The 27,496-nt window shown below is 45.1% G+C and overlaps 1 protein-coding gene across 1 annotated transcript in view; it reads left to right on the top strand.

Annotated features, from left to right (window-relative positions):
• The window catches only part of TCP11L2 (t-complex 11 like 2), a 38,983-nt gene extending 11,775 nt beyond the window's left edge, over window positions 1–27,208 (top strand). Inside the window, exons 3-10 of the mRNA XM_055118513.1 lie at window positions 1,754–1,889; window positions 5,426–5,546; window positions 7,339–7,559; window positions 8,179–8,315; window positions 14,385–14,572; window positions 14,785–14,966; window positions 18,523–18,695; window positions 24,871–27,208. Coding sequence (XP_054974488.1) covers window positions 1,754–1,889; window positions 5,426–5,546; window positions 7,339–7,559; window positions 8,179–8,315; window positions 14,385–14,572; window positions 14,785–14,966; window positions 18,523–18,695; window positions 24,871–25,115 — 1,403 coding nt within the window. The 3' untranslated portion in view covers window positions 25,116–27,208. The remainder of the gene's footprint in view (window positions 1–1,753; window positions 1,890–5,425; window positions 5,547–7,338; window positions 7,560–8,178; window positions 8,316–14,384; window positions 14,573–14,784; window positions 14,967–18,522; window positions 18,696–24,870) is intronic.
• Window positions 27,209–27,496: the final 288 nt, after the last annotated feature.

Genomic DNA, 27,496 nt, shown 5'->3' on the forward strand with positions numbered 1-27,496 from the left:
AATTTAAAACATTAAATGTTTTTATGGCTGTAACTATCCCATCAAGTGAACAGATTATGAAATATTTCACAGATTTATCATTGGACGTTTAGTTAGTTTCCTTTTTTTGCTGTCACAAAGAGAACTTCGTGAACATCTTGATGCATTTAGCCTTTCTAGGAATTCTTTTAGATATAATTACATTTTCAATCAGTGAGCACAGACATTTTCAGGGAGAATCTTAATGGGATAGAGAAGTGGCCAGATGGCTCTATGATGTTCAGTTTCCACTTCTTTGTCTTCTCTCACTCTCTATTCTATGGGGGTTGAGGCCACCAGTATAGTACATAGGTATCCAGAAAAAGAGTTTTAGTAATTCTTTGTATTAGTATTTCTTCCTCTTCCCTCCCCCTCATCTCCTTTTCTCTGCCCTCTCCTAAGCTTCTCCATCTCCTTTACCCCCTTCATCACCATCATCATCATCATCATCGTAGGCAGCAAAATATTTCCAGTACCATTGTGATCATGAATTTTAATGATCAAAAACTTAGTCCCAATAGCTCGTTCAAAGAGACATGCTTTATTATTTTTTAATTTTTTTTAAATGAATCTCCATGAGATACAGTTACGGATTTACAAACTTTGGCGATCACGTTTCAGTGAGACAATGATTGAGCACCCATCCCTCCACCAGTGCACATTCTCCACCACCAATGTTCCCAGTACCCCTCCCGCCACCACCGCCACTCCCCCTTCCCCTTGCCTCTGTGGCAGGCACATTCCCTTTTACTCTCTCTGTCCTTTTGGGTGGTATGGTTTGCAGTACAGGTACGAAGTGGTCATCATGTTCACTCATAGTCTGTATTCAGCACGCATCTCCCATGCCGAGCGAGCCCTCCAAGCATCATTTACTTGGTGGCCCCTTCTCTATCCCAGCTGCCTTTTCCCCCAGCATGTGAAGCCATGGAGCCATCCTCCTGGCCCTTACCTCTACTATCCTTGAGTGTTAGTCTCCCATTATGTTACTTTATATTCCACAGATGAGTGCAATCATTCTATATCTGTCCCCCTCTCTCTGACTCATTTCACTTGAGACATGCGTTATTAGAATAGTTTCTTAGAGTTTTCAGAATTACCTAGAATAATTCTTTTTATTACTACTTCCTCATGAGTAGATTCTCTAGCTTATAAAATTTATTTTTACATTAATTCTTTATGTGTATTGAGTTTTTGCTGTGTTCTCTAAGTTACCTTATTTAATGACCTTAATTCAGCTATCTGAGATGGTGATCTGTGCCTCAGTGAGGTAAAATGATAACTTCCAACTTCCAGCCGTAAAACTTAGAAGTGAACTGAGTATTATGCTATGCTACCCAGGCTTTTGGAAATGGATACCTTTAAAAAAAAAATCAGTTATTTTCTATTTAGCCTGCTTAAGTGAATGAGTTCTGCATTGTCAAAAGACTTAGCAGCTTTCCCTAGGTACGCATAATAAATGTACATATAGATAGATACTAAAATGAGATGAGTTGATGAAAAGTGGCTTATAGTAGGCCTATCTGAATATGTCTCTTAAGCTGTCAAAGGAAGCTTTTGAAATTGTGAACTCTTTTTTTTTTTTAAGCAAAGAAAGCCACTTATTTGAGTATACCTCTTTGTACTTGTAAAATTCATAAATAGTTGTTGAAATAACTTAGCCCTCATCGGCAGCAGGAGAGTTCATAGGGTGACAGTTCTCCTCCACAACATTGACTATTTTCTGTTTTTCTTTCAGCCTCCAGCCCTCCCAGAGTCCTAGCTTATGATGAGGTGATGGCTGCGGCGAGGAACCTACTAGACTTGACTCTTGCTCATGAAATAGCTGTGAACGAGAACTTTGAAGTGAAACAAACTCCTGTCCCTGAGAATAGGTAACCTGGGGTGCTACACACTCACTCTCTCTCTCTCTCTCTCTCAAATTCTCATATGTATGATTTAGTTCTTTAAATCATATGTTTTTATGTCTTTTAAAAAATTACTCTGGCGTACCTATTACCCATAATTTTTAGAACTCTGGACCTAGGAATTAGAACTGTATGGACACCCCAGCTAATCTTGACCCCACAACACCTCTTGTTGGAGCCAGGCCCCGCATTTTCCCTTCACTCTCCGGATTCAGTGACCGCCAGATCCCCCGGGAAAGAGAAGCAAAGCAGCCTGAAGCCATTACTATAGATCAATCATCTTTAGAAGTAAAACTGCCTCCTAGATAACATCTGGGAGGCTTCATCCTCACAGTGCCATAAATCCGGTGGCATTATCTCTAGCAAATGTTAAGAGTAGAAATTTCTAGAGGGTCTTTGTTTTAAAGCAAGAAAATGGCATACGTAATAGTTTTCCATCTTGAAAAATGGAGCTCATGGACCTATTGCTCTTGAGGATGTTATTTGTGATCATTAATTTTTAACGAAAATTTTTTGGGGGGAGGGCTTCATCCAGCTGTGGTCTGGGGTCACTCCTGGCAGTCCTCAGGGAGACCATATATGGTCCAGGGATGAGCCAGCAGTCGACTACATGCAGGACGTGTAAGCTCCTCCATCCCGGTAGTGACTCTCTGTCCCTTAGGTTGTTACTTTTTAAAACACAGGGTTTTGGTTTTTCACTTCTGGGGGGGCCACACACAGTGGTGCTCAGGGCTCCACCCTGCTCACTGCCCAGCGGGTCACCGCCAGGGTGCCGGGGGTACCAGTGGCTGAAACTCGGCCTCCAGCACAGCCTGCTCTCATCTTGGTGGGCCAGTAGAATCTCGTTGCTGCTTCCTTTCTTCCAAAAGTGACTTGGTCGTGTCAGAGTTTTGATTCTCCGTGGTTCAGCTGTTCAGAGGTGACTTGTCTGATCTTTTCCTCTCCACCCGCAACGACTTCCCCGGAGAATGAAACAACCATCAGTCTTTACAAAAATGCAAATGACGATGGTATCCCTGAGCGAGTTATACAATTCTTCCAGCTCGTTCCTACCCAGTCCCTTCAGTCCAGGTATGCGAGGCACGTAAGGTCAGAAGCAAGGTTTTCCTTTCTGCTTTGAGTTGCCCAAGAGACTCACATTGCAACAACGTTTTTGGTGAATAAGTCTAGTTAAGTGACAAGAATAGATTTTAACATTTAAAGCCAGCAGGGTGGAATATGCTGTTTGCACATAAAGAAAAAAAAATTGAAGTTTAACATAAATGGGGTGTGTGGGGGCAGTTAGGGGGCATCCGTACCAAGTGATCCTCAGGGACCTTTCCCAGCCTGGTGATCAGAGGCGGTCCCTCTGGGAGGTAGTGCTCCTGGGATCATCTGGTGCCAGAGACCAAACCCAGCCCTCCTCCTGCACAGTATCCACTCGGCCCTTGGTGCTCTCTTCTGGCCTTAGCACACAATTTTAACTCCTCAGAATCTCCTTTTGAGTTTCTCACAGCATTGTGACATGTTAGCTGTTACCACCTTTCAAAGGAAAGGTGTGAGGGTATACGCTTCACTGTCAGCTATTACCAGTTTGTTCACCTTGCGTGCACTGGACACTCACTAACTGCCAGGTGCCTGGGGCAGCTGTGGTCTCTGCCTGGACCCGGAGTGTGACCCAGTGGGGGTTAGTGACCCGGAAGTAATTCCAGTCCAGGGAAATGTGTACTTTCCTACCAGCAGTTGGGAAACAGTGTAAGGCGTGCAGAAGCGATGAATTTGACTGGGCACCTATTTTAGGGCACCGACATGAGGGGTGAAGCAAGGTGGCCTTTCCTGTGGGGACCTCTTCCAGACGGTGTCTGTTTCAGCAGATTGGTCTGGCTGACTTTAAATGGGACATCTAAGCCGGAGTTGGCAGGCATTCCGGTGGTCTGTCTCCTTAGGGCTAAGCTGTTCCCTCCTGTGCCATGAAATTTCCACTCTTGAGGAAAGAGCAACATTGCCGTTTTGTCCCCAAGACTTAGAGTGAAAAATCTGTGTACAAAAGTATTAGGAAAAATTGTGGTATGGCCTCATGAGACCAAATTTTATGAACTTCCTCAAAGCTATAGGAAATAAGCAATTTTAAGGTCATGGGAAGCACTTAGGACAGACTATTAAAAGAAGTATGGACTCTTATACACACTGGATAGCCTTTACTGTGTTAAAACTGTGCTGGGAAAAATAGGAAGATATCCTCAAAGGTTAGTAGTAATGGGATTACAGGCTATTTTGATTTGGGTTTTCTGTATTTTTAAAGTTTTCTATAATGAGGATATTCATTTCATAATCAGGAAGACAGTTCTTTTTTTTTTTTAATTTAGACACTGACTTACAAAGTTATTTATAATAGTTTCGGCATACAGTGTTCCAGCACCAGTCCCACTACCAGTGTCAGCGTCCCTCTACCAGTGTCCCCAGGTTCCTTCCCACCCACGCGCCGGTCCTGCCACCTTAACAGGCACGTTTTTAAGTGTGGTTATTGTAGTTTGATCTCTGTTGTTCACTCTGTGGGTTAAAGACTTGCCTATACCTCACCTCTGTCCCACTACTGTGCCCATGTTCCCTGATCCCTGTGCCTGTTACCTTCCAAACACCACACCTTACTTCCCCCTCTAATTTGTCTCCTTCCCTGTCCCGATTTCTTTAACGTAGGGCCAAGGGTTTGTGAGCCTCAGATGCCTTGCATTCCCTTGTCATGTTACTCTGTACACCACAGAGAAACGAGACCTTGTACTTCTTCTGACTTATTAAACATGATCTCCTCTAGTTCCATTCAAATTGCGATGAGTTGCATGAGTTGATTGTTCCTTGCAGCTGCACAGTATTCCATTGTATATATGCCAGGCCTTCATTATCTATGCATTCATCTTTGACACCTAGCTTGATTCTATATTCTAGTTTTTGTACTAGTGCTGCCATGAATGTTGGTATGCATATGTCCTCTTGAACAAATGTTTTTGTGTCTCGGGGATAGATACCAAGAAGTGAAATTGCTGGATCCTATGGAAGTTCTGTTCTTACTTTTCTGAGAAATCTCCCTGCTGTTTCCCATAAGGGTTGAACCAGACAACATCCCCACCAGCAATGAATTCTCCTTCCTTCCTTCCTTCCTTCCTTCCTTCCTTCCTTCCTTCCTTCCTTCCTTCCTTCCTTCCTTCCTTCCTTCCTTCCTTCCTCCCTCCCTCCCTCCCTCCCTCCCTCCCTCCCTCCTTCCTTCTTTCCCTCCCTCTCTCTCTCTCTCTGTCTCTCTCTCTCTCTTTCTCTCTCTTTCTCTTTTTTCTTAATGGTTTTGGGGCCACACCTGGTCGTCCCCGGGGCTTTTTCCTGGTCCTGTGCCGAGGCACCCCTCCTGGCAGGTGAGGAGGACCACAGGGGGATCAAACCCAGCTCAGCTGTGTGCAAGACAAGCGCCCTTTGCTGCACTCTCTCGCCGCCCTGGGAGTTCCTTTTTGACACTGCCTGTGCATTCGTGTCTACAGCTTGTTTGGCCGAGTGAAGCACATTGTCCACCAGGCCTTCTGGGACCTCCTGGAATCAGAACTGAATGCTGAGCCTCCGGAGTACGAACACGCCATCAAGCTCTTTGAGGAAATCCGAGAGGCAAGTGGAGGTTGTTTTTACTCACTGCTAGTTCCTGCCCCCGCCCCCCACCCCCACCCCAGCCTTACTACTTTGTCAGCCTCCAAAAAGGAGTTTCTTTTGTGAAAAACAAAAACAAAAACAAAAACCTGAGGTCAGTCAGAAAAACGGGGTGCAGAGGAGTGGCTGGTGAGAGCATAGGATGGCCAGAGACCTAAGGAGGAGTCTGTCTGTCTCTGTATGACTTTGTCTCTTGTCTTTTTCTCTGTGTCTCTGTCTCTCTGTGTCTTTGTCTCTGTCTCTAGTAGTTTCAGCTCCTATTTACAGAGCACAGACTATACTAAGATTATTTGTTAATCCTTACTGTAACACTGTAAAATAGTTATTTCTCTTACTCTTTTCTTTATATATACGAGTTACTTTTCCAAGTAACTTTATGTATACAAGTCACTTTTCCAAGGTCAGAGCAATAGTACAGCCTTGCATGAATCTAACCTGGGTTTAATCCCTGGCATCCCATATGGTCTCCCTGGCATCCTTTATAGTCCCCCAAGCACTGCTAGGAATGATTCCTGAATGCAGAGCCAGGAGTAACCCCTGAGTACTGCAGGTGTGGCCCAAAAACAAACAAACAAAAAATACCCGCTTTAGTATTATTTATTTATATTTATTTAGTATTACTAGATGCAAAATCATAGAGGGAAATATATCTGTATGCCTCTCAAAGAGCCTGGCAAGCGACCGAGAGTATCCCGCCCGCATGGCAGAGCCTGGCAAGCTCCCCGTGGCGTATTCGATATGCCAAAAACAGTAACAATAACAGGTCTCATTCCCCTGACGCTGAGTCTCCAATTGTTGGGAAGGACGAGTAGGAGAGGCTGCTAAAATCTCAGGGCTGGGATGAATGGAGACGTTACTGGCACCCACTCGAGTAAATCAGTGAACAGTGGGATGGCAGTGATACAGTGATAACTCTTTTCTTTAAAGAACCCAGTTCCCAGCCTTGCCCGGGGCCACGTAATTTAGAAGCGTGAAGAGCAATTTGTACTGCTACTCCGCTCCCAGCCCTCGCTAGTGTAGAAGGACAGTGTTTTCTGTGTCATGGATACTTAATAAAGGTTGCTCACGTGATCAGTAATAAATCTTTTATATGTGAAATATAATACATTGTATTAACGCAGCACATGATACTAACTAGGGTGGTACTAATAGACACTGCCAAGGGGTGTCGCACTAGCTCTCGGCCCATTTGCTTCTCTTTAGGGAATTCTTCGGGAGCCATCATCTGCAGCTTATTCTTTCTTTCTTTATTTTGTTTGCTTCTTGTGTCACACCCCGCAATGCTCAGGGGTCACTCCTGGCTCATGCACTCAGGAATTACTCCTGGCGGTGCTCAGGGGGACCATATGGGATGCTGGGAATCAAACCCAGGTTGCCCGCATGCAAGGCAAACGCCCTACCCGCTGTACTATCGCTCCAGCCCCATTTTAAAAAAATTTATTATTATTATTTTTTTGCTTATTATTTTTCTATGTTTTTATCTGTAAACTTTTGGAGGTTTTTCCAGTGCTGCTGATTTCTCACGAGCTTTTCATTCAGATCACAATTTCCCAAGTGGGGGCTTTAATTCAGATGTAGTTTCCTTTTCAGGATCGAGATACTCACCTACCACCTGTCTTCATAAACTTCCCCTATGTCCACACATCAGGATGTGGACAAAGAGTTTAGTCCTCTGGAAAAGGAAAAATAGACAGGACAACTTGGACTCAGAACGGTGTTGCCAATGTTTTTTGTTTTTCCTTTTTCGATGTAGATTCTTCTTTCTTTTCTGACTCACGGTGGCGGCCGGCTTCGCACCCAGATCTCGGAAGTGTTGGACACAGACCTCATCAGGCAGCAGGCCGAGCACAGCACCGTGGACATCCAGGGGCTGGCCAACTACATCATCAGTACCATGGGAAAGCTGTGTGCCCCCACTCGAGACAACGACATTAAAGAGCTAAAGGTCACCGGCAACATCGTGGAGGTGCTGAGGTCAGTACTTCCACTGCTTGACTGTCCGTAGAGCACTTTGGCCGTAATAATGGTCCTTCAAAGGAGTCCCTGACCCTGAGGAGGGAACCAGATAAGCAGTGTGTCCGGCAGTTGCTTTGGAGGGTATATATAGAACCCGGCAAGGCTGTGCGTTGGCAAGGTTCTGCCCTTCAGGAGCCCGTGATGAGAATAACAGGAACCCCAGGGAGTTGATGGTCTTCTAAAGGGGTAGATCTTACACTTGGAATTACCGTTGTGCTAAAGGCTATGGAAGAGGAAGTGGTGGCAATTAATAGCAGCTCCAGCAAGCACGGTTGGAGGGAGGGAGGCAGGCGGATCAGGGATTTAGAAAGGCTTCTAAGTCTTTTAATTTATATTTTGATTGAAGTAATAATTGCACCTTAATTTTATACTTGGAGAATAAACACTCTGGGGATTCAGGAGGCCGATTTGGGAGGTACAAGCAGTGCCTTCTCTGAAAAATAACCTTATCAGGTGGCCATTAGAATCTCAAAACCATTTCTGAGGATGCTGATTTTTATAGCCTGTCAAATAGGTAAACGTGAACTAATTTCGACTTAATTTCTCGGTTCTCTTGCTTTAACCCTAAACATTTTAGACAAATATTTCACGTCCTGGACCTTATGAGGATGGACATGGTCAATTTTGCTATTAGAAGTATCAGACCAATTCTTCAACACCAGTTGGTGGATTATGAGAGAAACAAGTTCCAGGAAATTTTAGAAGAAACTCCAGGTAAGTACATACAATATGTATTTATACTGTAAGGGAGAGCATCATACTAAGTGAAATGAGGCAGAAGGAGAGAGACAGATACAGAATGACTGCATTCATTTGTGGTGTATAAAAATATATATGTAGTAGAAGAACTAGTAACACAGTGGTAGGGCATTTGCCTTGCATGCGGCCGACCCGGGTTCAATTGTTTCGTCCCTCTCGGAGAGCCCGGCAAGCTACTGAGAGTATCCTGCCCGCATGGCAGAGCCTGTCAAGCTACCCATGGCGTATTCGATATGCCAAAAACAGTAACAGATCTCACAATGGAAACATTACTGGTGCCTGCGCGAGCAAATCGATAAACAACGGACGACAGTGCTACAGAAGTAATATCCATGACCAGGCAAAACAGGCGATTTTAATTTTTATACCTTAAGGAGTGTCACTAAAGCTTTTTATTGGCCGTTCCTGTAAACACTATTTCACTTCTAAAACTGATTTCACATGCTTATCGTTCCTTACTGTGTCCCTGGAGCTATAGCAAGCACTGTTCATTTGTTCATGAATTTTACAAAAGCATTAATTGAGGATACAGTGGGTAGGAGCTTGTCTTGCACTTGGCTGACCCGAGTTCGCTCCCCAGCGCCACATACGGTTCCGTGTGCATAGTGCACTGAGCAAAACAGAATCGAGAGGCGACCCCCCCGCGAGCTGCTGTTCAGGTAGGCAGGACAAGCCAGCAAAATGAGGCCATGTCAGATATATTCTTAGTGGCTCTGAAGAAGCATTCCGGTAGGGGTCAGAGCAGCGGTACAGCAGGTAGGGCGTTTGCCTTTCACGTGGCCAACCTGGGTTCCATCTGTGGCACCCACGATGGTCCCTGGAGCATCGCCAGGGGCATCCTTGAGCTCAGAGCCAGGAGCCTGCCAAGCACTGCTGGGTGTAGCCTTCAAATAAAACAAAGAAGAAGCTTTAGGATAAAGGGACCACCAGCAAAGGGGCTGGGGTGACGGCAGGGGTGTCTCCTAGATGAGCTGGACTGAGAAGGCCTCTTCAGAAAGTAATATTTGAACACAGTTCATACATATGTGAGCTCTGACAAGTGCTCTGACCCGGAAGCACAACCTGGCTTGTGAAGTTGGGCAGACAGGTGGGCGGCCCAGCCAGAGTAGAGTAGGCAAGGGACGGGAGAGAGACGCGAGGCCGAGAGGTCGGCAAAGGAAGGCCTCCTGGGGCCTTGTTGGAAACTGGGGGGAATGAAGGGTCCTCTAAATGTGGGTGCATGGTTGGAAACCCTCCGTGGGTCATTGGGAATGACTGCATGCAAGTGAAAACTGAGGGGCATTGTGGGTCCCTCAGTGTGGTTGTGTGATGGAAAACCTTCCGTTGGCTAGGCCACGGGGAAATGACAGCATGGGAATCCTTGGTAACCTCACCGAGAGCAGTTTCAGCGGGTTGGTGGGCACTGAAATGGAACGGGAAGGGACTCAAGACAGGCTGTGAGCAGAGGAAGGTAGCGCCTCCTTGCATCCTCACAGTTTTTCAGAATAATGGGTCCTGTTAGACCTTTGCTGTAGAGTCAAGGAACTGGAGACGCCAGGTGTCACACAGTTTGGGCCAGAGTCAACTCTGGTTCCCTCACTGGCAAATCTTGGTACTTTAATGACCCGCCCTCACCCTGCTTCTCCTGAACTGAAGTTTCTTCTTATCCCGAGAGTCTGTGTGATGAAAGAAGTGCCACCTTCAGAGGGGTTTGCGCAGCTTGCTTGTCCAGGAGGGTTGGCTCTGGCCCAGGAGGGTCACCTGAGGAACCATCCGTGAAGATGGACACACTCTGCTTGGGAACAGGGGGCCTCCGGTGAGCCAGGAGCCCTGCTGTCCTTGGTGATACCACCTCAGGGACTCTAGTTCGGCTTCTCCTGAGCAGACTCGGATCTGTGGGAGGAAGCGCAGACAACCAGCTTGCTTCCTAGCAACTGGAACTGATTTAGCTTTGGAACTGGCCCCTCTTTTTTAATGGTAGTGCTGGCTAAGCACTTGTTACGGCCAAACACTATATTTACCAGCTCGTAGAAGCCTCGTGGTAGCCCCAGGGGGCTGGTTCTGTTATCAGCTACTGTCGACAAGTCGGGAAACTGAGGTTGAGGTATTTAGACGATTGCTATTGAGAGGTAAAGCCTAGATGACGCAGACATGTCTTTGCCCCAAAGCAGTGGACTGTACCTTCACCTGCTGTGCAAACACTTCCTGTCGCGGAGGTAGATGCCCACCTCTCGGGGATTTTGGGGCTGGGGTGGCCTATGAGGGTAGATGACATTTAAGGATCCTTCCACAACAAATTTCTGTGCTCCAGGGTTATATTGTAGAGAGAAGGGTTAAAGGAATTAGCGCCTGAGATAGAATCGGAATCTGAAACCTGAACGACCACGGAAACTGTGTTCTTTGCGGTGTCTTCCAAGGCCTGGTGGTTGGCGGCATTCGCTTGTCTGTGCATACGCAGACATAGACATGTGTGCAAACTTCCCCGTGTTTGGAAGCAAGCTGTCTTGGCATCTGTATTCATGTATAAAGTTGAATTACAAGTTTGTTCATTTCAAGTGATTGTCTCTCACCATAAAAGCCAGGCTTAGTGACCTATGATTAATTTATTTGGGTCTTTCACATTGACTGGGATTTTTTCAGAGATTTAAAAATAGCATAAATCCATATGGGCATATGGGGTCATTATTTCTCTCTTCTAAGTATGTTTCCAGATAAATACAGCCCAGGAAGCAGTTTATTTGTCGTTTGTTAATGATATCCTCAAGTCACCCTGCCAAGTCGGCCACTGGGGTTTAACATCAAAGTAAGAGCTTCCCATTGTCATAGAGAAGGACAAAAATTGATTGGAATCTGGTGTATATGTGACATTGTAAAGGGATTATTAGAAAATTAATATAGAGAAATACCCTGAGTTTCTGAACTATCTTTAAAAATAGTTTTTTGGGAGGTTGGGTAGGGGTCTGTTTTTGGGCCACACACAGCAGTGCTCAGGGTTTACTCCTGGCTCTGTGCTCAGGAGTCACTCCTGGCAGTGCTCAGGAGACCATTTGGAATGCTGGGGATCCAATCCTGGTCAGCCCATGCAAGATAAGGACCCTACCTGCTGTGCTATCTCTCTGGCCCCAGCAATTTTATTTTTGCTTAAGATAAGGTTTTCTCTTGCTTAAAATACACCTCCCCCAGCCCCCCAAAAAAAGCCTTAGGTAGTGATCCGAGTTCCTTGACAAAGCATCAGCAAAGTAACCACATGAGATCTATCAATCAATCAGATTACCCCGGACAGAGTGATAGATAGGTCCCTCCCTGTTGGGCAAGAAGGGAGGCAAATTGCAGTAAATCGTAGCCATACCCAGTAGTGCCAAGGAGGTGGGGCAGCAGCAGGTTGCCAGAGATTGAACTCAGAGCCTGGCTCACGCTAGGAACGTGCTCTGCTCTGCCATTTTCGCTCTTTGGGGCCATTTGATTGGCCCCACGAGTCATTCTTTGTTTCGTGTTTGGATCACACCTGGCAGTGCTTCAGGGCTCACTCCTGGCTCTGTGCTCAGGAGACCAGATGGGGTGCTGGAGACCTAGCCTGGGCAGGCGCCATGCAGGTTACACCCTGCCCTCTCGACTATTGCTGTAGCCCCCCCACAGGTAGGAAGATACACAGGGAGGTCAGGTTTATGTAATGTCACAGCCGAGCAAATGTTTTAATGAACTGTATTTCATGTAATTATCTTTAAGATAACAGGGACAGGTGTTTTCCAAAAATTCTTAATTTGCATTTTTAATTGCATCTGTATGACTTGTCTTTGATATCATTTTAAATGTATCAGCTTTTTAATGTATGAGCTCTAAATAATTAAACTTGCAGGGTCCGAGAGATAGTAGAGTGGATCAGGTGCCGGCCTCACACATGGCTGACCAGGGTTCGATTTCCGGAATCCCATAAGGTTCCCAGAGTACCACCAGGAGTGATCCCTGAGTGCAGAGCTGTGAGTGACCCCTAAGCATAGCCAGGTGTGCCCCCCCCCAAAAAAAAGCAGCCAATTAAACTTTCAGCATAAGTACTTCCACCAAATTGTAATTATGTCCATGATTATTTAAATCTACTCTCGATCTCTCCCCTATCTTTTAAATAAAAGACACAAATCTTTTACATTTCTGTTTTAAAAAAAAAAAGCTCGAAAAAAGCAAGAATGACACAGCTAAAGATAAATAAAGTAAAGAGAGTCTGAGGGTGGTTTTGTTTTAGGGGGCAAAGGGAGCTACTGATAAATCAGCCCGTTCAAATGCCCAGTGTCTGAGGATGTTGCCGTGTGACCATTCTTTATTTTGGTCTCTAGCTCTTTTATAAATTATGTACCTAGGGCCTGGAGCCATAGCATAGTGGGGAGGGCATTTGCCTTGCACTCAGTCGAACTTGGGTTCGATTCCCAGCATCCCATATGGTCCCCCGAGCACTGCCAGGAGTAATTCCTGAGTGCAGAGCCAGGAGTAAGCCCTGTGTGTTGCTGGATATGACCCAAAAAAGCAAAAACAAAAAAACCTGCACCTCAGTTCAGTCTACGGGTGTTCAACTGCCACCTTAAAAACCTACCAGATCTTTAATTCCATCTAAAGTTGGATATAAAAGGATATGAAAGCAGTTTGACGGGCAGGAAACTTTTGAGCTGGGTCTCAGGTAGAGCAGGTGAAGTTCACCTCTAGGCAGGCAGCCTCAGAGAAGTCTTGTCTCCAAACTTGAATCCTTCTGGAATAGACTCTTAAGGTGTAAGATGTGTTTAGTTCACAGTGTAAAAGACATTTTATTCAAGGTTTGAGGATAAACTTGTAAACTAAATAAATGTGGGTCATTGGCTTAAGCCAGGGCGCCACAATTGGGGGTGACTTTGCACCTCTGGAAGGCCCTGGAGCCGTGTCTGGGCACATATGATTGTCAACAAATGGGGAGGGAAGTGCTGCTCGTGTCCAGTGTGGACAGGAGTGGACAGGACACAACAACCCTCTCCCCTCTCAACAAGGAAGATTCTGTCTACAAAATCATTAGTGCCGAGGTCAAGACTTGATCTAAGAGGTGGATGCATCCATGTCATGGCGTGTTTAGAATGTGCCTGACTCTCCCAGTTTTTTTTTTCTTTTTTTAATTTTATTTTTATAAAGTTGTTCACAGTAATTTATTACTTTCAGTATTCCAACACCAATCTATCCACCATTACACCACCACCATTTTGAGTTTTCCCAAACACTCCCCCCCCATGAAAATTGTTGTATTTCACCTTGGAGCCATTAAACCCCTGAATAAGAGATCACTAACATCTTGTTATAGGTTGAGCCTTGTGTGCTAATACCTATTTCTATCTGTATGTATATATTTGATCAAGATCAGTGGCCTTGCACTTTACACCCCATCAAATGTGGTGTGCTATTCTTGGTACATCAGTGGCATAAAGTTTGAGATATCATTCACAGCCACACGCTCCAGGAATTCTAAGTTGGGTGATAGAACTGGAGTTAAATTTTTAACTGAATGGTGATTTTGGGGTCTGGAGGCATCTCCGCAGTGTGTTGCTCTCTTCCAACATTTCTTTGTGAGTCTCTGGATTATGGCCAGTAATGAGCTTCTACGGTGCCCAGAGGCAGTTTGCGGGCATGACTGCCAGGCTCCCAGAAGCACAGGGAGATGGGGGGAGGGCGTCCATTCCCGACTCTCTGCGAGCCTGGAGATTTCAGTTACCAAACTCGAATAACTCTCCCAGCTTCTTTCGTTGTACTGTCTTCTCTGCCTGGAATGACAGTCCTTTCCTCTGTCTGCTTTGCATCTCCAGCGTCTCATACAAGGCTCAGCGTCTACGGTTCTATCTCCCGACAAGCTCTGCTCCCTTCCCTCTCCCTGGTATCTGTCCCACTATAATTGTTAGTTTACAAGTCTCTCTCCCCCCTCAACCATCTTGGTTATAAGCTTTGGCATGTCTTACCATTCCTGCCCAGTACCTAATGGAATACTCACCAACAAAGGGATCCGTGAGCCAGAGGACAGTTATGTGGCCTTTTTCCTTTCAGGTGCTCTTAAACAAACTACAGAATGGATAAAAGAATCTCTAGAGGAAGAATTAGGTTCTCTTTCTGAGACCACTGGAACTCCTGGAGCTGAAGGTACTTCCAAAGCAAGCCTGAGCCCTACATTGGTGCTAAATAAAAGTTACTTGAAACTGTTACAGTGGGATTACCAGAAAAAGGTATTTCCAGAGGTGAGTGACTTTTTTTCCCTCACTCCTGTTTTCCAGCATTTTAATTCTCTCGTTCTTACTGTGAGTCAGCTGCACTCTCTGCTGCATGTAACTTTCATGACTTTACTGAAACCTGATAAAAATGAGAATTTGGGATGTAACATTGCTGATTTTTACAACTTTCATGGTTTTGAACTTTTCTTTCCCTGTCTGTTTTTAAATAAACACTCTAGACACTCATAACAGATGAAGGCCGTCTTCAGGAACTGGCGGAAAAGCTGAATCAATTGAAGATGATTGCCTGTTTGGCCCTGATTATCAAGAACATGGTGGGTGCTGTTATAGAAGGCCAGCCCGAGCTTGCCAACAGGTTAAAAAGGATTTCAGCCGTTCTGCTTGAAGGCATGAGCAAGAAGTAAGTTCCCAAGTTCCCCGTGTTTCTGTGCCCCCCCCCCCCCGAATCCCCCCTGCAACAGTAAGGCAGAGAACAGGGATCACCTTGGACATCTGATCATGTTATTCAGGACTGAGCTTTAGAGACGCTTGCCTTACACTTTCTTTCCTAGAGTTTCTTTTAGTATCTCTGAAGGCTGAGTGTCAGGAAAGGGTCTTCTTCGTGCTCTATGCCTGGCTGAGTGTGGTATTTTCACTTAGGCTGGGTGTGGACGCAAGAGGTTGTCTTTGTGCTGTGAACACAGAACACAGAAGGTCCCCAAGCCAGGTGTCCAGATGCTCTAGCTTTCTCAATGACCAGGTTTACCTGACTCCTTCATTGTTCTGTAATGAGTGGCTTACCAACTCCCCTTCTCCCACCTCTTATTGAAGCCTTTTGAAATAATGCCATTTACATCCTTCACAGACGTTGACATAGGTCTGGTGAAGGTTTTTGGTGTTTTTGTTTTGTTTTGTTTTGTTTTGTTTTCCACAAAACTCATTCTCAGTGTCATGACATCACTGAATGCTAAATCCCAGTTTGATTTTGCATTTAGATCTTTTTTTTTTGGTTTTTGGGTCACACCTGGCGATGCACAGGGGTCACTCCTAGCTCTGCACTCAGGAATCACCCCTGGCGGTGCTTAGGGGACCATATGGGATGCTGGGACTCGAACCCGGGTCGGCCGTGTGCAAGGCAAACACCCTACCCGCTGTGCTATCGCTCCAGCCCCCATTTGCATTTAGATCTTCATGCTCGGAATCCTTTGCAAGCCAGAAAAGTCCTGATCTCACTCAGAGACTAGATGCTTCTGTGGGTCACCTGTGGGTCCGCTCTGGCTGGCTTTCCGTTCATGTATTTCCAGGGACGTGTACCTTTTATTTCCCTCATGCAGAGAAATCCTCTTTCTCTCCCCCAAATCTCTGTCCATTACACAGCACATAAATGACCAGGTAGAGTCATAGCCACATGGTCATAGGCTCCAGAAGGGGCCTGAATGATCACAGAATCCAAAGTTCTTATTTCGGACTGAAGCTCAGAGAGAAACCAGGATTTGCTCCTGGCTTCATGGCAAGAAACGGGCATCCCAAGGTCTGACCGTTCAAAGGCCCGGCCTCTCCTAGTCTTTGCTGCTACCCTGACGAAATGGTTGTGCCACCCTTCGGCCCTCAGACCTAAAATGAAAGCAACCCTCTCTGCTTCTGCATCTCGTCTTTCCTCAACGTCTCCTCACGTTGGTGAACGATTACTTTCCAGAAACATTCTCTGATGAAGTTTTTAGGGAACCCCCAGTTTCCTGAGGGATGAACTGCTTGCTAAAAGAACAGACATTCGGATCTGTCAAAGTTTCAGTCCCAGACCTGCCACTGCTCTGTGTGTTCCTGTGTGTTCCTCTCTCCCTGACTGACAAGAAAGGGGGAATCGTTGTTCCAGCTGGAGTTGTGAGAACTTTCAGAGGGTTTGTGTGAAGCACTTAGAGCTGGCACGCAGTCAGCACGTGGCTAGCATTAGTTTTCAGTGACTGTTTTATTGTAAAATCATCCTCTGTGGTGGCTTTATTGTTTTCTTGACTCTTCTCCCGGGTTGGTGCTAGCACATGAATGTGGTCAATTTTCAAGTCCCCCGCACTGTGGACGGGGCAGTACCGCTCACACTGTGAAAAGGCAGATAATCCCGAGTGGTCAGTTGGGTTGGACGATGCCATTTGGAAATTAACAAGAGTTGTGACATCTTTAATGTACCTTGGGATGTGCTAAAAATGAAATTTTTCCTTCATAATGGGGGCTGGAGAAATAGCACAGCAGGTAGGGCGTTTGCCTTGCACGCGGCCTACCCGGGTTCGATTCCCAGCATCCCATATGGTCCCCTGGGCACTGCCAGGAGTAATTCTTGAGTGCGTGAGCCAGGAGTAACCCCTGTGCATTGCCGGGTGTGACCCAAAAAGAAAAAAACAACTCTCAGATTAAAAGTAGAAGAAAGCAAGGCAGTGGATAGAAAGCCAGGAGGTGAACAAGTTGCCATCATCAGTCTACCTTGGGTGCACGTGCTGGAACCCCAAGGGCAGGTCCAGTGTAGACTGATTACAAAATTTAGTCAAGGCAGAACAAGAAGAACTTAATTCTTCTTGTCATAAGAGATAGTGGGAAACAGTTTTCAGTATTTTCTTCTTGTCAGGTATTTATTTCCTTTCTGACAACATGCTAAGAATAAATCAGTGAGTTTAGAGGCAGAGCCAAGATTTGAACCTAGGTCACACAGTGACACAGGATATCCCCTAATTTCTTCACAACACTGTCTCCTACTACCATGCTCTTTTCTCTTTAATTTCCATTTTGCACAGAACTGTCTTTAAGATCCTTTCTGGATGGTGAGATGCACTTCTCAGTCATCATTCCCCAGTAGTGTGGACCTGACCGATGCTTTTTTTTTCCAGTTACCTCTTCTTTCTTACTGAGCAAGCAGCCCTGCCCTTTATAGTTTTCTGGACTTTATTTGGGATTATTTGGAATTATTTGGGATTATTGATTAGCTCTGTGAATTTAATAATAGAAAGTAAATAATAAATAAATAATTAAATAAATAAAGTAAATAATAGAAAGTAAATAATAAATAAATAATTTTATTTATTATTAAAATTATTTTAATAATAAAATTAAAAACAAATTCCTTGTTTTTAATTCATGTTATATGTTTACTACCTAGGAATGGGTAATTATTTAATCTCATTTTAGAAACACATTAATATATATATATTTAGTTGGTGTATTCAAATCAAAGGGATATCCTTTTTTTTGTATGTTTTTTATTAGTTTATTTTTAATTAGAGAGTCAACGTGAGGGTACAGTTACAGATTTATACATTTTTGTGCTCATGTTTCCCCCATACAAAGTTCAATAACCCATCCCTTCACCAGTGCCCATTCTCCACCACCAGTAAACCCAACATCCCTCCCACCCTCCCCAGTCCTGTCTGCCCCCACCCCACACTGCCACTATGGCAGGGTCTTCAAAGGGATATCCTTTTAAAGACTAAATGGGGACTTTCCCTTTCTGAAAGCCCTTCATGAACATGGGGTTACAGACTGATCATCAGGATCATATTCCTGTCTGTGCTTTCCTGCTTTCCTATTTAAGTACAACATATCGTATCAAGTGGTTTTAATTTGTTTAAAAATTTGCTACTTAAAATTTAATGAGCTACTCCTAAGTTCATTCTAATAGATGCACATGTCGTCTGTAGAAAAGGAAATCAGCATTTATTTGAAGTAAGTTAGTGTATCTTACTTGCTTATTTTGGGCTTGGGGACACATTTGACAGTACTCAGGGCTTATTCCTGGCTCTGTGCTCAGGAGTCACTCCTGATGGGCTCAGGGGACCCACCATATCGGGGGCCGAATCAAACCTGGTCAGCTGCGGGCAAGGCAAATGACCTCCCCACTGTATTATCTCTCCAGCCCAGCATCTCTTATTTAAAAACACAAAAACTGGTGAACAGAAACACTCTCCATGGTGGGATTTTGATTTTTGTTTCGTTAGGACCTTTAACCTGAAGGAAGTCTTGAATTCCATCGGTGTCCAGACGTGCGCTGAGGTTAATAAGACCCTCACCGAGAGAGGCCTGCCTACTTTAAATGCTGAAATTCAAGCTAATCTGGTGGGCCAGTTTTCAAGTATCGAAGAGGAAGGCAACCCCATCCGGACATTGATTGGTGAGTCTCCCCGTTCCGATTGGCTTTTGTTTCACATCCAAGTAGTTTGAACTTTCTGAATTTGATTAATATCATGTGGCAGTCAAACTTGAGTCAAAAAGACTGCCTAAGTTCTCTTGGAGCATGAGTACTGGAAATAAAAAGAAAACACTGATATTTTCAAAGGTTCGGGATTTACTGCATCAGGTGGTATGACAGTGTAGGGGAGGTGGGGGCTCGGGGCCACTCCAGCCAGTGTGTCTTTCTGAACGAAACAACATAATGCTGCCTGTTATTTTTAAAGCCTTGGTCATACAATTCAAACCAGCTGACTGTGGGCTCACAGAAAAAGAAAAATCTAGCCCCGCCCAGAGTTAGTTTAGACAAACTGATGTCTCTTCCTTGACTAGGCACAGAGAGACAAAGATTCAAAAGGTCACAGTACTTGGAGGTCAAAAGTTGGGTTTCTTTGCACCAGATTACCAGGAAAGGGTCAGGTGTCAAGTGGTGTTGCTGGGTTGGGAAAACAGATGGTGTCTGTCGGGATGTTTTCTAGTCCCTCTGGTAGGAAAAGAATGTTATGTTTCTGGACTAGATCAAGCATAACGGAATTGTGTCTTCTCAAGAGAGCCAGTAGGGCTGGCTTCGGTACAGCTTCACCAGACTTTGCCACGGGCGTGTTTCCGCTGTCTGTCTGTCTGTCAGCATGTCCTTCCTCGGGGCTGGCTGTCTCTACTGCTCCACAGGCCTTTCCGCTCCGGCCTGTGTCTACCCAGTGTTCGCAGGTGGAAAACAGGCACATCTCCCTTTCCGTGCAGACAGCGACCCGCAATGCTGTCTCCTCGGGTGTCAGTGGCCTGCCTAGGACATACCCACTTGAGAATCAGTCGTGGTGACGGGGAGCCAAGGAACTCAAGCCCAGGGTGTGTGTTCAGTGCCTGGAACCTGGCACAGCAGGGGACATGTTTCCTCCGAACACCCAGGTGCTGTGGCCACCGAGGGCGAACGGCTGCTGCCCGGGTGTAAAGCAGTGTCCTAAGAGACCGTCCCGTCATTCGAGGGTGAATCCACACGTCTTCGGGTGCACACTCACAGCCGAGGACACATTGCTTATTAACGGAGGCTCTCCAACGGTGTGTCTCGGCCTTAGCCCTGTGGTGATGGAATGCACGGGATCATGGCCACGCTGGCCCCTTAATAGCGCCAGGCTTCAACCCTGGGCCCAGGAAAAAAAGCCTGTTTGTGTTAGAGGTGACGGTTGCTAAGTCACCAGCCTGGCATAAGAGCAGCAGCCTGGGGCTGGACTCATGCAGGACCTTCCCTGCTGGCAGAGTCTGCCCCCCAGCCTGTGATGGTCTACAGGGGAAGACGCCAGCCTGACGACAGCCTGGGCCACATGCCTCTCCCTAGAGCCCCCGGTGACTGCCATGGCGGCCTCGTCAGGATAGGACACCACTGCTATGAGCTGTACCGTGTGGGCCTGTTGTTGGCATTTAACAAATGTGGGTGGAAACTGAGGCAGTTGAGTCGCCCTTCTTGTGGTCACATGACTGTGCTGAGTAGGGCTTCTTACCAGGTGGTCTCATTTTGGGGGATGGTGGGTAAATTAAAAAAAATGTTTTTTTTAATCGAATCACAGTGGTATACACAGTTATAAAGTATTCCATGATTAGATTTCAGTCATATAATGTCCCAGCACCCATCCCTCCAGCAGTGTACATTTCCCAAAACCAGTGGTTCCAGTTCTCACCCCCCACCTCTATGGCAGACACTTTTCTTCTCTTTCTTCTCTCTCTGTCTCTCTCTCTCTTTTTTTCTTTTTGGGTCACACCGAGCGATGCACAGGGGTTACTCCTGGCTCTACATTCAGGAATTACTCCTGGCGGTGCTGGGGGACCATATGGGATGCTGGGAATCGAACCCAGGTTGGCTGCGTACAAGGCAAACACCCTACCTGCTGTGCTATTGCTCCAGCCCCTCTCTCTCTTTAATTTTTTAGTACAAAGTCTTTTAATACGGACAAGGTCTATTTAAGATAATTATACTGAGACATTTGCTTTCTATATGTTATTGACCCAGAGTTGGGGTGTGTGTAGGCATGTGCCAGGGGTACAACCCAGATCCTCACACATGCCAGGTCAGGGTTCTACTGCTGGGATCCTGCTTTTGAAAAAACGGGGTAGGATCATTACCCCTTGCCTTCCCTTTATCTATATCCTTTCTTACAAAGTTAGGCCCCATTTTGTTACGCTCACTGCCTTGAGAATTCCAACTATTTCTTCATCTGGGTGGTCCAGGGCTCTGTAGACTCGGATCTGGCCTTTTTCCAGATGCTGTCGGACTCTTCAGCTTACAGGCATCTCTGCCTGGCTGCTCCGGGTCAGCATCACATTTACCAAAAGTGGGGGCTTCTGTCACATACAGCATTCTGATTTTCACCTGCATTTCAAACTGGCTTATTCCTTGAATTGACCAACACCACCCAGAGCTGCTGCTGACCCAAATCAGAGGCTTCAGAAACCACTTTAGGTTTGTCTTCTTGCTTTTCCTCTCGGTCCTGTTTGTTCCCAATCACCACTTACTAGCCCTGTTCATCCACCTTCCCAACTCGCCTCCGCTCTTAACTCCGCTGCCTTTGCTACGGTAAGCCCAGACACCTGTTGCCGTGCACCTGTGTGGTTGCATTAACTTCTCAAGTCTTTCGACTTCTAATCTCTGCCTGCCAAAATCTGGTGCTCAAATACATCTGTTGAATGAACCTCTCATTGACTGGGTGGTCTCACGTTCAAAAGTCTCTGACTGGCACCGAGAAGGTGGGCTCCAGTCCTTCGCTTTCCACCATAGCCGCGTCCAGCCCAGTCTTTGCCGAGTCACTTCGCAGTACCCTCCGTGTGAGCAGATATGTCCCCATCGTTCGTGCTGAACTCACGGGACTTGCTTTGGCTGAGGGAAGATCAGTGAGAACGATGTGAACAGATCTGTGCTCCCACTCCCTGGGGTCTTCCATGAAAAGAGCATGTCCCAGAAGATCACTGTGAGGGTCCTGGGGAAAAGCCTTTGAGAAGGTCTTAACTGCCTGTATTCATTTGAACACCATCATTACAGTCAGTCTGTGTAGCCAGCCCTAATTCCAGGGACTTGACAACACCAGAATCTTCTTTTCCCCTTCCTTTTGAGTTCTGGAGTCAGCTGGGCGGCTCTGTCAGAGACTGTGCATTGGACTCGGGGTTGCTTGTGTGTCTTGAGTCCTGGTGCTTGTCTCAGTAGAACTCGGATTCTTTCTTGGGCCCAAGAGAGAGCACAGCAGGATTGGGTGTTTGCCTTGCCTGCAGCCAACCCAGGTTCAGTTTCTGGCACTGCAAACGGTCCCTTGAGCCCACCAGGCGTGATCTCTGAGCTCAGAGCCATGAGTAGTCAGTCCTAAGCATTGTCAGGTGTGACCAAGAAACCAAAACCAAACCAAAAAACAAACTAAAAAAAAAAAAGAACCCGCCTAAGACATTCCCATCACTTTGATCTCTTGCTTGTTGGCAAAGTAGTCAGAGTACCTGGGTGCTCTCTGGGGCCTTCTTTAAGATAAGGGAAGTACTTGGAGTGTCAGCGGGAAAGGGGAACTGGGGGACCAGGAGATGCCCCGCTTGGAAGATGCCCTTTAAAAAATGACTTTAAGAGCCAGACAACCTATAAACCTGGTAAATAAGCCTTTTTCCAACCCAGCCTTCTCTAGTCTAAAAGCTTGTTCTTTTGCAAGCATTTTTAAACCTCTTTAAATCGAAAGCATTTTTAAACTTCTTTTAAAGTATTGTTGCCTAGCAACTCAAGTGACTCACTTGTGCATCTTCTATTCTGGAAGCCAAAGGCACGCCTTTGGCAAAGACTTGGTTTAGCTTTTTGTAGGTGGACAAACGCTTCTGTCACTTAAAGTCTTGATCGAACACCTGGCTTTTACACAGAGGGGACAGAACCACTTGTCAGCCTAATAGCAGTCTTAAAAGAATCCCATTCTTTAAGCAGTCTTGCAGGGAAGTATTTGGACTGTATCTGTAGTGCAAATAAACCTGAAAGGCTCTTGAGAGACAGACAACCAGCGTAAGGGAGATTCAGTACACAGCTGACTCTTAATTTCCCGCCTGCAGAAGAGTCAGAATGAATCAAGCACGTGGAGCAGTTCTCTGATACTAATGTTCCAGTGTCATGATTTTCATCCCCTGCTCTCTGTTCCCACCTGCCTTCTGCTGTTTCTCTGTGACATGCTATTTATTTACAAAGGGATTATAGGTTCCCACTATGCTTTAGCCCTTAGAACAATAATTCATCAAGAATTGTCCTTTTAAACTAGTATTTAAACCAGTTGTCCTTTTAAACTAATATTTAAGATATATATCAAAATTAGGTAGACAGTACAGATTGCCTGCTTTAGAATTTGCTTCTAGCCATCTCCATTTTTTAAAAAGTAATTTTGAATTGTACAAGTGATTTATAACAGGAGTAATTTATTCTTGTGGACAAGTTGCAGGTTTGCCCAGCCTGTGTGATCTTTGATTGCCTTTTAAGCCTTATTTCCCCCTGGCTTAACTGGTCTTCAGCTTTCTGATGATACTTGTTGGTCTTTTTCATCCCTTTCTCACTTGCATTCAATCATCAGCATGGGTGAGTATGCCTGCCACCTGCCAGACCAGATATATAGATTTTTTAAAAGGAGCTTTTAGCCTCTGAAAGCCTGCCCTCACCGTGGAGGAAGAGAGATTGATTCTCTAGTAAGAGTAAGGTGGTGTGATCCTCTCACATTTTCTAGGGAGAGCCCCAGGGAGCAGGCGCTCAGGCTGGGCTTGGAAGGGAACATTCTTCCGAGGTGAGATGACCCAGAGGGAAATTCTAATAGGAATCAATTCAAAGACATGAATAAGGAACACTGGGAACTGTGCGTGGAACATGTGACTCTGAAGGAAAGTGTTCAGAGATAAAGTCTCCTTACTGTCGTAGCTGTCAGTATTTGATGGAGTGTATTTTTCTTAGTGAACTTCCTTACGTGTGAGGTCGTGGTTTCCAGAGCCTGAGAAAGTCGTGGAGCAGCGCGGCCCTACCCAGCATTGTTAGTTCAGTACTAACCACTGCAGCCTCCGGGCTTCATGCCTTGGAATGATCTTTGGAAATGGCCCGAAGAGTAGCTGCCTTGAAGCAGAAAGGATGGGGAGACAGCGAGTGAAAGTGCCAGTTGGGGCGGCACCTTCCTCAGTGCCTCTAGCTTGCTGGCTGAGTGTTGGGCTGATCCTCTAAGGACATTTCTGTGTGTGCCAGCGATTAAAACCCAGGCCCCAATGCATGACAGCCACGTGCTCTGCCACGGAGCCACTTCCCTGCCCCAGAGAGTGTTCTTTATAACGTTGCCAGGACAGTGAATGTAAACTTGAATGTCCTCAGAAAACCAGGGCATGTGGTCATTCTTGCCACATGCTCATGTGGGTCCCTAAGTTTAACAGCTCTCTAGATTTTTCCAAAAATAGTCATAAACATGAACTTCTGTGTGAAACCCTTGGCCTTTAAGTGGATTTTCTTTTTAGAAACCCCAGTGTGGGCCAGGGTGGCAATGCTGGTTTATAAGTGGAGCTTCAGTGTGGAGGACTAAAATTATGATCTTATGTATTGACATTCTGTAGATGCTCCCTGCCCCACCTGCAAAATGCTCATTTTTTGACCAGCAAACTCCGTAGCTATAGAAACCTAAGCATATCGTATTTCTCACGGGGCTATGGGAGCAGGTGGGTGGTTCTTTTTGGTCTTGCTGGGCTCCCGTATGCACTTGCAGTCAGCTGTGGTTTAGGTCTTAAGACCTACTGGTCTTGGCTAGGCTCTCAGCTGCTTGTGAGTTGTCCACAGATTGATCTAGGAAGGCATCCTGGAGAGCTGGGCTCGAGACGACTTGTCCTGAGGTCCAGGCTGGTCCACATGGTGTGGGTGGGTATATCCAGAAGAATCTCAATTCTTGCGACCTTGACTTAGAACTAGCATCCCAGTTGGAGCCAGACTTTGGCCTTCGATGGGAGGAGCTGCAAAGCTCCCGTGTAAAGGACATGATAGAGGGAGGGGTAAAGCATTGGCAGTATTGCAATTCATGACTCTAATGACTGGTCTCATTTTCTTTTAATTATGCTTTGATAATGGGGGGCAGGTAACAATCTCTCCTTCCCCCCAACAGATAAACGGGTCCAACTGTACATGAAAGACCTGCTCTGTCTTCCAAGTCCTCAAAAGTCCCTGCCCCCGGTGCCAGGAGGCCTTGCCATCATCCAGCAGGAGCTCGAAGGGCTTGGCTCTCAGTACGCAAACATCGTGAATCTCAACAAGCAAGTATACGGACCATTTTATGCCAACATACTCCGGAAGCTCCTCTTTGGGGAAGAAGTCACAGGGAAGCCAGATGCGTCATCACCTACTAACTGAACCGGAACTGACTCTGGCTGAGAGATTGGAAATCCAGCATTCCAGTTCTCAGTCTGTTTCCATTGGTGGCATTACAGGTGCGGCACATTCTGAGACCTGTCCAAGATGTGGCGTGAGCCTGAGTCTGAGTAATCCAGTAAGATTAGCATCGCAGAAGACATGCACAGCGTATAGAGCCTATCTGCGCACCACTTCAAGTTAGAAAAGCAAAAAAGAAGCGTAGTGAACAGAAAGCAATTTGTAATGCATTGTTACCTATATGATACTTGTAAATGAATTCTTTAGCATTTCTGTCGCTTATTCATTCACCCCCAAAGGCATTGTATTTTCTCACCTGTTACTATGAAAGCTAAGGGTTTGGAACAGCTTTTTTTAAAGAGTTAAAAGTTGGGAGAATAACCAGGTAGGTTGATATTCTGAATAAATTGTGTGAAGTATACATACTTTTGTTGAAATATGCAATTAATTTTTGTTGTATAATGGGAACTTACATAGTAAGCCCTCAGTTACCACAAATGTGTGCTAAGTCACATTTTGTAATACCAGTTGTCAGTGTTTAGAATTTAAATGTATTAAATATTTTACTATATATAAATTTTAGGTAAAAGCCTAATTTAGTGCAAAGAGAAATCTTTTTGAAAAACTTTATTCCAGAGGTTGGTTTCTGGCAACTTAACCTGCTCTCTGAGAGAAACATTTTTTTTGTACACATTTCTTAGTGAATATCCTTGTATTTCTCAGTCCGTTAATAGGGTTTATATAAGAGTTGGCTATTTTTTGGAGGGGAGGGGTAAATAATGCTGCATGGGTTAAATGAGTTTAGACAAAAAAAAAAAAAGGGAAGGCAGCAGTAAAATGAAGACCCCGAGGACCCCTCTTCTCAGCGAAGTTCACATCTGAAAAAGAAACAGATGAATTTTAATTTTTTGTAATCCTTTAACTTAGCAGATGCGCTTGTGCTGATTAAATTCTTACCCCGCTGTGACCAAGATGCCTTCCCAAATGGCGTCAGCCTTTGCCATTCTTGAGCATTTAGACCCACCTTGGCCAAGCTGGCATCAATTCCACTGAGACTGCAGAGAAATCTGCTTGTCTTGGGAAGACACGCTTTTGAAATTAAGGAAAGGGCCAGACTTTGGATAGACTCGCTGTCTAGGAAGACTCTACAGTCTCTAAAGATTCACGGCAGTTTGGGAAAGAGTGCATAACAAGGCACAGGCTCTTGTTCTCCCTATCACGGTGCTACCGAATTATTTGACTTAGTTCCAGAAAATGACGGTATGAATAAAATACCTATAATCTCTACATTTTGGAAGAAATCTGCCAAAATTTGAGGAAACTGTATTTCAATTTTTTTTGTTTGTTTCAAAATGACCAATAATAAAACAGCCATCCTGTCCTTGTAAGCAAGGTTGTAAGTGGAATTGTACCACAGATCACATCTCGGATCTTAGATCCATCCCTCCGGGCCCCTTACCCTCCACCCTCCCCCAAACTTTGTATTTCCATTCTGCACGTCTTCCCACGCTTAGAAACCCTAAGGTGCTTATGACTTTTATTTCTATTTTCTCTTTAGTTGGAATTTTTAAGTGGAGCCTGGGCTGTTGGGTGGGGCAACAGGAAAAAGTAGTATGCTGCATGCTTTTTTTTTTTTTAGTCACTTTCTGAGGCCAACTGTAGAGTTAACAGGAAGACCAGTGGTATATATATATATTTTTGTCAATAAAATGGAATCCAAACGGTCTTCTTAAATACTCTATGGTACTGCAATTGCCAGCAGGGAAACTGCAAACATCATTTTTCATGCATTGGAAATGAAGGGCATTTCTCTCTCTTTTTTTTTAAGTCACAGTAAATCTCGACATCTCAAATCTGGATTTAGGAAACTGTTTATTTAGAATGTTTAATATCTTGTAACATGTGGTTTATTTGACTTTTACCTAAATGTTTACTTCTACTTCTGAGGTTTTTCTCAGCGTGGTCTTGTTTTGTAATAGCAATTTAATAAAATACCGTAAATACATTTTTCATTCTTCTATTGCTCAACTATGTATTGTTTGCACTAATTCAATTTGAAAACTTTAAAAATTGTTTCAAGGTAGTCAGTGTCCGTTTTTTTGGTCTGTTTCTTGGTGTTTTACGTCACATTGTACTCCTAGTTCTGCACCCAGCCTCCATTTTTTAAGCCTCCTTTGGTAGTATGGGGCTGAAATGTTATAGTCTTGATTATATTTGTTCTAAAAGTGCTTCTTTTGCAGATTATGACAACTTTAAAGGCATTAGGTTACATTCTCTCAATCAGCAAACATTTTCAGAGCATCTGCTATGTGTCAAGGAGTATCTCAGGGCTATAATACATAGAGACTTTGAAGGCACTGTTC

This window comes from Sorex araneus, chromosome 10 (assembly GCF_027595985.1).
Source record: "Sorex araneus isolate mSorAra2 chromosome 10, mSorAra2.pri, whole genome shotgun sequence".
In the NCBI taxonomy this organism is placed as follows: Eukaryota; Metazoa; Chordata; class Mammalia; order Eulipotyphla; family Soricidae; genus Sorex; species Sorex araneus.